Source organism: Alexandromys fortis, unplaced genomic scaffold (assembly GCF_014885135.2).
Source record: "Alexandromys fortis isolate MF-2015 unplaced genomic scaffold, M_Fortis_MF-2015_v1.1 scaffold_3, whole genome shotgun sequence".
Classification (NCBI taxonomy): Eukaryota; Metazoa; Chordata; class Mammalia; order Rodentia; family Cricetidae; genus Alexandromys; species Alexandromys fortis.
In genome coordinates, this window is record NW_026067909.1 from 15,233,138 (window position 1) to 15,244,059 (window position 10,922).

Below are 10,922 nucleotides of genomic sequence, written 5' to 3' on the forward strand. Positions count from 1 at the left end.
AGAGCAGCGGCCGACCCGAGCCGGGCCAGTCGGGGGGCGTCGCGATGCTGCTGCGCCTGCTGCTGTCCTGGGCGGCCGCGGTGCCCGCACTGGGCCAGGCCCCCTGGATACCCGAGCCCCGAGCCGTCTGCGGCCCGGGCAGTTGCTACGCGCTCTTTCCCCGGCGCCGCACCTTCCTGGAAGCTTGGCGGGCGTGCCGCGAGTTGGGGGGTAACCTGGCCACGCCGCGGACCCCGGAGGAGGCCAGGCGTGTGGACAACCTGGTGGGCGTCGGGCCGGCCAACGGGCTGCTGTGGATAGGGCTGCAGCGGCAGGCTCGACAATGCCAGCCGCAGCGCCCACTGCGAGGCTTCATATGGACCACGGGAGACCAGGACACCGCCTTCACCAACTGGGCCCAGCCGGCTACGGAAGGACCCTGCCCGGCCCAGCGCTGTGCTGCCCTTGAGGCCAGTGGAGAACATCGCTGGCTCGAAGGCTCCTGTACACTGGCTGTCGATGGCTACCTCTGCCAGTTTGGTTTTGAGGGTGCCTGCCCTGCCTTGCCGGTTGAGGTGGGCCAAGCAGGCCCAGCTGTCTACACCACACCCTTCAACCTGGTTTCCAGCGAGTTCGAGTGGCTGCCCTTTGGCTCCGTGGCAGCTGTGCAGTGCCAGGCTGGCAGGGGAGCCTCTCTGCTGTGCGTGAAACAACCTTCAGGTGGTGTTGGCTGGTCCCAGGCTGGCCCCCTGTGCCCAGGGACTGGCTGTGGTCCTGACAATGGGGGCTGCGAACACGAGTGTGTGGAAGAGGTGGATGGTGGTGTGTCCTGCCGCTGCAGTGAAGGCTTCCGGCTCGCCGCAGATGGGCACAGTTGTGAAGACCCCTGTGCACAGGCCCCCTGTGAGCAGCAGTGTGAGCCTGGTGGGCCCCAAGGCTATAGCTGCCACTGTCGTCTGGGCTTTCGGCCAGCTGAGGATGAGCCACACCGCTGCGTGGACACGGATGAGTGCCAGATTGCTGGAGTATGCCAGCAGATGTGTGTCAACTATGTTGGTGGCTTTGAGTGCTATTGCAGCGAAGGTCATGAGCTTGAGGCAGATGGCATCAGTTGTAGCCCTGCAGGAGCCATGGGTGCCCAGGCTTCCCAGGACCTTAGAGATGAGTTGCTGGATGATGGAGAAGAAGGGGAGGATGAAGAGGAAGCCTGGGAGGCCTTTGATGGCACCTGGACGGAGGAACAGAGGGTTCTATGGATGGCGTCTACACAACCACCTGACTTTGGCCTGGCCTATAGGCCCAATTTCCCACAGGATGGAGAGCCTCAGAGATTGTACCTGGAACCTACCTGGCCACCACCACTCAGCGCCCCCAGGGGCCCCTACCACTCCTCGGTGATCTCTGCCATGGAACCCACACTGCCTTCTGCCCACAAGACTTCTGTTATTTCAGCCACGCATCCAGCCCTCGGCCCTGTCCGCCCACCTGCCATGGCCCCTATCACACCTCCAGCTGTGCTCCCTGAGTACCGGATCCCCAAAATCAAGGCCAGTTATCCAGACCTGCCTTTTGGCTACAAGCCTGGGATTATCTCAGCCACTCACCCAGCGCGGCCTCCTGCTTATCAGCCGCCCACTATCTCAAGCAGATATCCCCAAGTATTCCCTCCCCACCAGTCCCCTGTGTCTCCAGACACCCACAGGATCACTTACTTGCCTTCGGTCCCACCTAACCTCAACCCCGGGGATACCACTGCCAAAGCTCATCAACGCCCCCTGGCCCCAGATGTTCCAGGCATCAGAACCCAGGCTCCCCAGCTTTCTGTCTCAGCTGTCCAGCCCTCTCTGCCTAGCCCCTCTAAGTCCTCTGCCCACGAAGCCCCTGTGCCTGCTGCCACCCATCCTCCGGCCCTCCCGTCTCCTCTTCCCCCTCAGAACCCCGTTAACCAGACCTCAACTATCAGCTCTACGCGTCCCTATTCCAGAGCCCCTCTATTCCCAAGGGAAGGAGCTCCCAGTCCCAAATTGGTGCCATGGCTGCCCTCAGTGGCTCCTACAGCAGCTCCAACAGCCTTGGCAGAGGCGGGTCTTGCAGACCAAAGTCAGAGGGATGACCGGTGGCTGCTGGTGGCACTCCTGGTACCAACATGTGTCTTCTTGGTGGTCCTGCTTGCACTGGGCATCGTGTACTGTACCCGCTGTGGCCCCCATGCCCCCAACAAACGTATCACTGACTGCTATCGCTGGGTCACACAAGCTGGGAACAAGAACCCAACAGAACCCATGCCCCCCAGAGGCAGCCTAACAGGGGTACAGACCTGCAGAACCAGTGTGTGATGGGGCACAGGTACCCCTTGTGAGGTAGGAGGAAGGGACTTGCTTTGGACACATGGATGAGACCGCACCAGGGACTTATGGGGGCTACCCAGATGGACAGAAGGAATTCTGCTCCTTGGGCCCAGCATTCATGGCAAAGGAGACACCAAGGCCTCCAGGACCTTAAGGGGTGGGTGCTGGGATCTTCTCCAATAAATGGGGTGCCAACCTCACCCAAAGCTCCTGCCCCCACTGATGCCTGAGGGGAGGGCCTGGGAGAACTTGTGGGAGGGATATAGAGTTCCCTTCCATTTATCTAGGTAAGGTAAGAGTTCTTTAGAGGAGGCACGCTCCGGAATTTTCCGTGAAATGAGCTGAGAGAGACACTGTCCCACAGCAAGTCCAGGATTCTAGAGGTTTGGCAGGGAAGAAAGCCCATATTTGCTCTTTTTATTAAAATGCAAAGAAAAAGCAGGGAAGACCTTGAGATGAGGGTTTCTGATGAACTGGACTCTAACTGGGGTTTGGAGATTCAGAGCACAGCAGGGTCTCCAGGGGTTGGCATTTCTGAACTTTCTTCTGAGCATTCTTTCCAATGTCACAGGCTGCCCAGAAGTCTAGGTGGGGGGAATCAGGGTCACCCAAGGATGCTACCACCCTATGGTTGTAGGGACTCCTTCTTCATAGGAGGTAGTAGGGGAGGAGGTAAGAATAAGTGCCCAGGAGGCTGAGAAAGAAAGCCCAGTTCTAGCTCCCTGGGTCCACTTAGAAACAAGACCATTAGAGACCACACTTTACTCTTCACTCTGTTGAGTGGAAGTGGAGAAGCCAGAAGACCCTAGCTTGAGAGAAGGCCCAGGATATTTGGGGTTGGTGTCCTAAGAACTGAGAAACTGTCTGGTCAAAAATCACCGAGTGTGGAATAACCTCCCCCTCATCCTCAGCTGATTGTCCTGAGGGGGAAGGGACGAGACCTGGAAGAGGGAGGCGCCGGTTCCACCACCTCTATAATTTTTTAGCTCAGCCCTTGAGGCCTCTAATTATGACTGGGCAAAACGGCACCCCCGCCCCAGGCAGGTGAGGAGGGGTGGCCCGGCGCCCTTTCTCTACCCGAAACCCCTATGCCACATTCTCGCCCAAAGATTGTACCTTAGGAGACCAGGAGAACGGGTGTGGAGCTGGGGACCAACTGGGAGTGGGGGTTAACAGAGGGGGCGGAGGAAACGCTTCGCCGGGGTAGCCACTCTCACGTTCCCCTAACTCAAACCAGACGCCCCTGCCAGATCCTTCCCAGCTCTAACCTCGAAGACGCGGTCGAGGGGGCGGGTGAGGGGGGGGGGAAGGTTGACGGATGGAATGGAGGTAGGTCGCCTGGTTTTCTAGAAAGCCTGGGTCTGAGGGGGATGTAGGTATCACTTAAGGAATGACACCGCCTGCTGGGACAGAGGCCTTAAGTTTCTTCCCGTGACCTCTGGCAGAGGGTCGATTGCGCCCTGTGGTAAAGAAAGAGTTAAATGCGCTGCAGTCCGCGAGAGGATGGGTGTAGGGAAGGGGGCCCAGAGCCGGCTCTTTGTCATCTGGTAATGAGCACCAGATGCGGAGCTGCGTGCGGGCCTAAACAGACGGCCTCCCAGGGCAGAGCCCCCGCCTGCGCCCAGACCCAGGCTCCGCCTGGGCCGAAAGCTGAGTCTCAGGCTCCGCCCATTAACTCCCAGGCTGCGCTTCACCTCACCCGGGCGGAGGATGCTTAGGTTATCAGCCCCGCCCCTCCGGTCCACGAGCCACACCCCTTGGAGGGGAAGAAAACTCTCCAGAGGCCACGCCCTTCAAAGCAAGAACCTCGCCCCTTGCCAGCTCAAAGATGCCTTCAGAGCTATTGCCCGCCCCTCTGCCCTATCAGCTCCGCCAGGGTCCCGCCCAAAAGTGACAAGCGGTGTCCCCCACATCTGGACAGAAGCGGAGACAAGAGGAGTTTATAAATCCTGTCTTCCCCGAGGTATGAACTCCGCCTAGAATTTGCACATTCTCACGCAGTTACTCTGAGATACAAACTCTGTTCCTAAGAGACGCAAGCAAACTCCGCCCTCCAGGGAAACGGAGTTGCCTACAACCTCTTCAGACTCCGCCCCCTCCCTGAGCTCACGCCAGTGGAACTACCTCCAGGTAACCGAACCCCTCCTCTGCCCTGCACTATGAAGATGCTCGCAAGCCACGCCTTTTAATAATGCTTTAAATCGGGTCCACCCAAGGAAGCCCTTTAAAGGCCGCAAGGTGGCTCAATGGATACTGCTGTCAATCCTGACATGAGACCCACATGGTGGAAGAACAGACTCCCGCAAGTGACCCTGTGACCTCCATGGGCCCATTATCGCCAATACAAAACAAAAAATTTAAGAAGCATATGCCCTCTCGCCGGCTAGACGGTGGCGGTGCATGCCTTTAATCCCAGCACTCAGGAAGCAGAAGCAGGCGGGGGTATCTTTGAGTTCAAGGCCAGCCTGGTCTAAAAAGAGAGTTCCTGGACAGTCGAGGCTATTACACAGAAAAACTCTGTCTCGAAAACCCAAAAATAAATAGAGAAATAATAATACCCTCTCTCCGGACTCCCCAGAAGTACCGTCCACTCTGGGAAAGAAACCCTACCTGTCCCCTCATGGTCCGCCCCGCCCTTGTGGTTACCCCCACACACACATCTCGACCTCGCCTCCCTGAATGCAAAATACACTCGGGTAGCGCGCGCCCGAGCACACACACACACACACGCGCGCGCGCGAGAGAGAGAGAGAGAGAGAGAGAGAGAGAGAGAGAGAGAGAGAGAGAGACTCTCCTCCCCAATCCTCTTATCTACTCCCAGCGCCCCTGAGCCTATCCCTGGAGCTCTTCTTACCTACGGTAAGAGCTGGGCAGTGTCAATGAATGGCCATTTAGCGCCACCTGGCTTTCGCACCACAGACTTGCAGGCCACCGGGAGGATCTCAAAAGCATACTAGGGGCCTGGAGAGATGAGGTGGTTAAGAGTACTGACTGCTTTTCCAGAGGACCTGGTTCAATTCCCAACACCCACATAGCAGCTCACAACTGTCTGTAACTCCAGTTCCAGGGGAACTGACACCCTTGGCAAAACACTAGTGCATATAAAAGAAAAATAAATAAAATCTAAAAGGCATATTAATTATTCAATAATTACTTGATTTGTTTGTGCTACTTAAATATCTTCTGACATATATTCATCCTTCTGTTTGGGATTCTGTACCCAAGGGTGCTCGACTTTAGTAGTCAAGCCACCCTATCAAGTGGCCCTGAAAAATCTTTAAATTGACTGGTAGGACTCTAACTGTCCCTCCACATAATCCTGTTAGAAGAGGAGAAAACATACCTTCTCATCTGGGAGCCCAGAATCCTTGGAACTGGCCCCTGGTTGCTCCAGTAAGTGCTCTGACATTCGGGTGTTTACTGTCTCTGGGTGTGGTTTTAGGCTCTGAAGCCCTGTTTGGAAGCCCAAGACGGTAGTTTTTAGGGAAGTGTTGACACCAGCCAGAATCTCAGGAGATTCTCTCAGCCTAAACACGATCTAAAAACACTTCCACCCACTCCATCATGAGAGCATGTTTTAGAGGGCAGAAGTCCGCAGGGTTCCATAGAACCGTTTCAAGTATCACTAGGGCCGACTACAGGCGGTGGAACCATTATCACCTAGAAGGCTTCTGCGGGCACCCTTTCCCAATAGGCTTTAGTTAGTGGTAAAGTTCAAATGCTCACCAGTCCCACAGCCCCCTAGGACAGCTTCATGCTTGTACAGGAAAGGCTCCAACTGCAGTGCCTTACCTGGAATAGCATGGAATTTCCTGCCCATTCCTAGTCCAAGACACACCTGACTCAACTGAATGCTACAGTGTAGGACATCCATGATTTAGATGCTATGGGGGGACAGGGTTTCACTGTGTAGCCCTGGCTGTCCTAGAACTCGCTGACCTCAAACTCACAGAGATCCACCTGCTTCTGTCTCCTGAGCCCTCGGATCAAAGATGTGCACTACCACTGCCTTGCATTTAGACTCATTTGTTTTGTTTGGTTTTGTTTTTTTGAGACAGAGGAGACAGGGTTTCTCTGTAGCTTTGGAGCCAGTTCTGGCTCACTCTATAGACCAGGCTGGCCTTGAACTCACAGAGATCCACCCATCTCTGCCTCCCGAGTGCTGAAACCACTACCCGGCTTTAGATACCGTTCTTATTACCATCAAACAGATAGGAAAACTGAAGGCATTTGCTTGAGTTAGGGACCAAAGCAGAAACAGAAGGCAGATCCAAGATTCTGTGGTCTTTGAATTTTTACATTTATTTATTTATTTACTTATTTATTTATTGTGTATTTGGGGGTGTGATAACCATATCAAAAAAAGTGGAGGTCAGAGGGCAACTTGTGGGAGTGAATTCAGGTCATCAGGCTTGGTGGCAAGTGCCTCTATTGAGCCATCTTGCTGGCCCAGATCCCCACATCTGAGTCTGGCCAGATCAGACAGCCATGTCTCTAAATTAGAAAAAATTCCTACCTCCCAAACACTGGCTTTAATCTTTTTTTTTTTTAAGTTTCTAAGAGGTGTGTGTGCTTGTGTGCGCCCAGGTGTGATCTCGACCATAAACTTGATGGGACTTAGCATTGCCAAGGAAGCGATCCTTCGGGTGTGTCTCAGAGGGGTTGCCTAGATTCGGTCATTGAGGTGGGAAGACCGACCCTGAATGGGGCGGCGCCATGCCATGGACTGGAGTCCCTTTAACCAAAGGGAGCTAAGGGCAGCAGGCATCTCTCTCCTCTTTCTCTTGCTGCTGTGCCTTCCCCGCCATGACTGTACCTTGAAACTGTGAGCCAGAATCAACCCTTCCTTTCTCAAGTCACTTTGGTCACAGCATTAAGAGAGATAACTAACACAAGGAGGCACGCACACGTGTGTGTGTGTGTGTGTGCAGGTGCATGTGCAGAGGTCAGAGGTCAATGCTGGGTAGATGTTGACAACGTGGGTGTCCTTCCTTGGAGACTGTCTACCTTACCTTTGGAGACAGGGTCTCTCACTGAGTCCTGGGGCTGGCTGTCCAAGGAGCCTCAGGGGTCCTCCAGGGCTCTTCTTCCCCAGCGCTAGCATCATGAGCAAGCACTACTGGGTCCTGGGGATTTGAACTCAGGTCCACATGTTTTCCAGGCAAGCACTTGCCCAAATATCCCCAGCTCCAAGAGCTTTTGGGATGAGACTGCATATGGAAGAGTCTCCAGCTGATGATACTGGGATTAACAACTTCTCTCAGTATGGAGTTAATTACCTGCGGCTTTGGTTGGGGGAGGGATGCTGGAAATAAAACATTTCCTATGAACATGGGATCCGAATGGTGTGTCCAAACATGCTGTGGTAGGAGGCCTCTGCAGTTCAAGCTTAGCAGAGGTTTTTGAGAGATCAGGGATTTTCACAAGACGGTCAGTACTAGGAGCTGGTTCTCTACATCAAACAGATTGGGGTAGGTTCCAGCTTTGTAACTTCATGGCTGGGGGACCGCAGGCAAGTTTTCTGATTGCTCTGAGTTTGCCTGCTTGTCTAAAAATGAGGGGCCTTCTATAAGAGTTAGTACACCCACAATCTATTACTCATCTACCTGGTCACCCATCTCTTCAGTTGTTATTGAAACCCTGCCATGATCAGACTCCACTAGAGATCAGGACACGACAGGGGCCTGAGAAGAGAGCAGCAAGAATTCATAAAGTAAGACCAGCTGGGGCACTGTTGGGTGTCCTAATCAGGCTTCTGTTCCTGTGATGGAGATGCCCTGACCCAGGCAGGTTGGGGAGGAAAGAGTTTATTTCAGTTTACAGCTCTCAGGTCTCACTTTGCCACTACAGGGGGTTTGGTCAGGAAGTCAAGCAGGGCAGAAGCCTAGAGGTGGGAACTGAAGCCGAGGCCACCGGCTTGCCCCCATGGCTTCTCAGTCTGCTTCCTTACAGCACCCAGGACCATCAGCCAGGGGTGGCACTGCCCATGGTGAGCTGGGAGACAGTAGAATCTCTGGCCTGCCCATAGCAGTGGTGGAACTGGGCTGAGAGGAGTGAGCATGCAGATCTGAGCAGGACCCAGGGCTGGACTGATGTGAAGGAGAGGGAGGGCTGATGAAGACTTCGGAGGGTTTTGTTTATTTATGTATTTAGAGACAGGGTTTCTCTGTGTAGTCCTGGAACTTGCTCTGTAGACCAGGCTGGCATCGAACTCAGAGATCTGCCCTGTGCCACCACCGCCCAATATTTTCAAAAGATTTTTAAGTTTTATATATATGTATGTGTTACATGTATGACTGTGTGGGCTGATTCACACGAATGCAGTATGACTGGGGGCAGAAGACGGTGGTCATAGCCCCAGAAATAGGAGTTATAGGTGATTATGAGCACTGAGAGTCAAACTTGGTAAGTGCTGTTGACCACTGAGCCACCACTCCAGCCTTGACTTCTGAGTTTTGACTTACCGCCCCTAGGTGATGTCATTTACTGAGGTGGGAGCTTAGGGAGCCAATCTAGTGAGGTATCATGGTTCGTGCTGTGGCTTCCCTAACACATGCCAAATTTTGATCTACAGCGTAGCAGTGCTGAGAGGTGATGAGGCCTAAGTGGAATGCACTTGAATCATGAGGGCTGACTCAGACAGCCTGTTTGCCAATGCTGAGTTCGAAGGGTTTAGAGGTTATCCCTGGATTGCCCAAGACATGTGGACGCTGGCATCAGCTGGCATCTGCGACTCCAGACAGAGGACCAGGCTGAAGATGTGGGTTTGCTGTCCATCCTATCGTGCTCTCAGAACACTGCCAGGGCCTCCCGTGAGCCCTGCTACTCCTACCATCGTGTTCCCAGGTTCTCTGGGGAAACAGACAGGTCGAATTTTGTTTTGTTTTGTTTGTTTGTTTTTTGAGACAAATTTCTCTATGTAGCCTTGACTGTCCTGGAACTCCAAACTCAGAGATCCACCTGCCTCTGCCTCCTGAGTGCTGGGATTAAAGGCGTGCACTGCCACCATCACCCAGTTGGACTGATTTGTTTTATGTTGCTATAACTGAGCATCACAGACTGGGTGATTTACAGCATTAGGAGTGTACTTTCACTGGACGGTGTAAGTTTTCACTCACTGGGGGTGGGGGGGCAGGCCAAACAGGAGGTCATGAGAGCCTGGTCCAACCAAAAACTTTAGCTGATCCCTTAACCCCTTTGTCAGACCTGTGCATGATGGAACCTCAGAGCAACTCAGACTGACTCCGAGTCCTACAGAGGAAGTCTTCTATGCAGGCAGAGAGAGCGAGTCTTCATTGTGCCTAGACTGAAATCTTGTCCTGCAGCATCCAGAAGAGAGGGCAAGGATCACAGTGCCTTAAAGCCAGGTAATTAATAAAGGCTGTGGCAACAGAAATAAGGGGAAATGATGACTTAGACTAACATTGTGCTCCTTTCTCATTGAATTTGGGAAGCCTATTGTGCCAGTAGAAACCCAGGATCTTTTACTTGACCTGACTACTCTCTGCACGGGGCTGCAATTTTCAAGGTCACTTCCAGATCCAAGGCAACTGCTCAGTTTCAACCCTCACCTATGCATTCTGATGTGAATGCAGGATGCAGCAAAAAAGACAACAACAGCTTTTTCCAGTATGGTCTGTTCCACAGGGCATCTTTGGAAGTCCCTTCTCATGCCTCGCTTATGTCTTAGAATCATGTCATTCTGCATATGCAAGGAGGACAGACCTGTCTTTTGGTTGGGTCATTGCCATCTAAGGTACAATTGGACTTCTACTGTTGAGGAAGAGAGAAGAACCAGCCAGTGGGCGGATGGTGGATGTGGTATCAGCGGAGAATAAGAGAGGACAGAGCCTCCCCTGGGAAGCCTTCTTAATGGTTTGGATACTGTAAGGTTTTCTACTTCAGCTGTTTGTTTATTATATGGAGTCTCAGGTATCTCAGGCTGATCTTGAACTCCATGTGTAGCTGAGGATGACCTTGGACTTCCAACCCTTCTGCCTCACAATTGCTATTCAGTTTTGGGGCTGGAACTCAGAGCCTCTTGCATGCTGGGCAAGCACTCCACCCACTGAGCTACACTCCCATTCCACGAAGCAGGACTTTGGCTAAGCGCTTCATGTACAGCCTTGCCTCTCCCCTTCTCAGCCACTCACCATGGCTCCAGTTGGCCCCAGTTTAAAAGCAGATACTGGTGTTTGGTTTGGAGCCACGGATCTTTGCTTCTACTTTCCCCATGCTACTCAGTGCCAGGTTCTGGGGAACTGATTGCACTTCTGCTTCTCCCCCAGCCCAGCGCTCCTGCGCAGTAGATGTCCCAAACAACAGTACATACAATGTTGATACTTTTCCCAGACGCTTTCTGGTGCTAAGGCACTTCCTTTGTTCTTTATTCTTTCTTTAGATCCCAATCTGTCTTGCCCTGAGTCCAGCTTTGTATCCCCCAACCTGCTCAGCATCCATTGCCCCAGACTGATCAGTAGCCACCGGAGGAACTGTATTTCTCCCACAGTGGGAACTAGACCTCACTTCCTTAGACCTCTGCATGCCCAGCAGATTTGCATTTGCCACCTGGATGGAAGAGGAGTCATTTGGGAC

The 10,922-nt window shown here is 53.2% G+C and overlaps 1 protein-coding gene across 1 annotated transcript; it reads left to right on the plus strand.

Moving 5' to 3' along the window:
- Position 1: 1 nt before the first annotated feature.
- Positions 2-3,425, plus strand: Cd248 (CD248 molecule). Its single transcript, XM_050137058.1, has one exon. The coding sequence runs from the start codon at positions 45-47 to the stop codon at positions 2,313-2,315; it is 2,271 nt and encodes a 756-aa protein (XP_049993015.1). The 5' UTR covers positions 2-44; the 3' UTR covers positions 2,316-3,425.
- The last annotated feature ends 7,497 nt before the right edge of the window (positions 3,426-10,922 follow it).

Coding starts and splice junctions, on each gene's coding strand:
- Cd248 (XM_050137058.1), top strand. CDS start 45: ATGCTGCTGCGCCTGCTGCTGTCCTGGGCGGCCGCGGTGCCCGCACTG.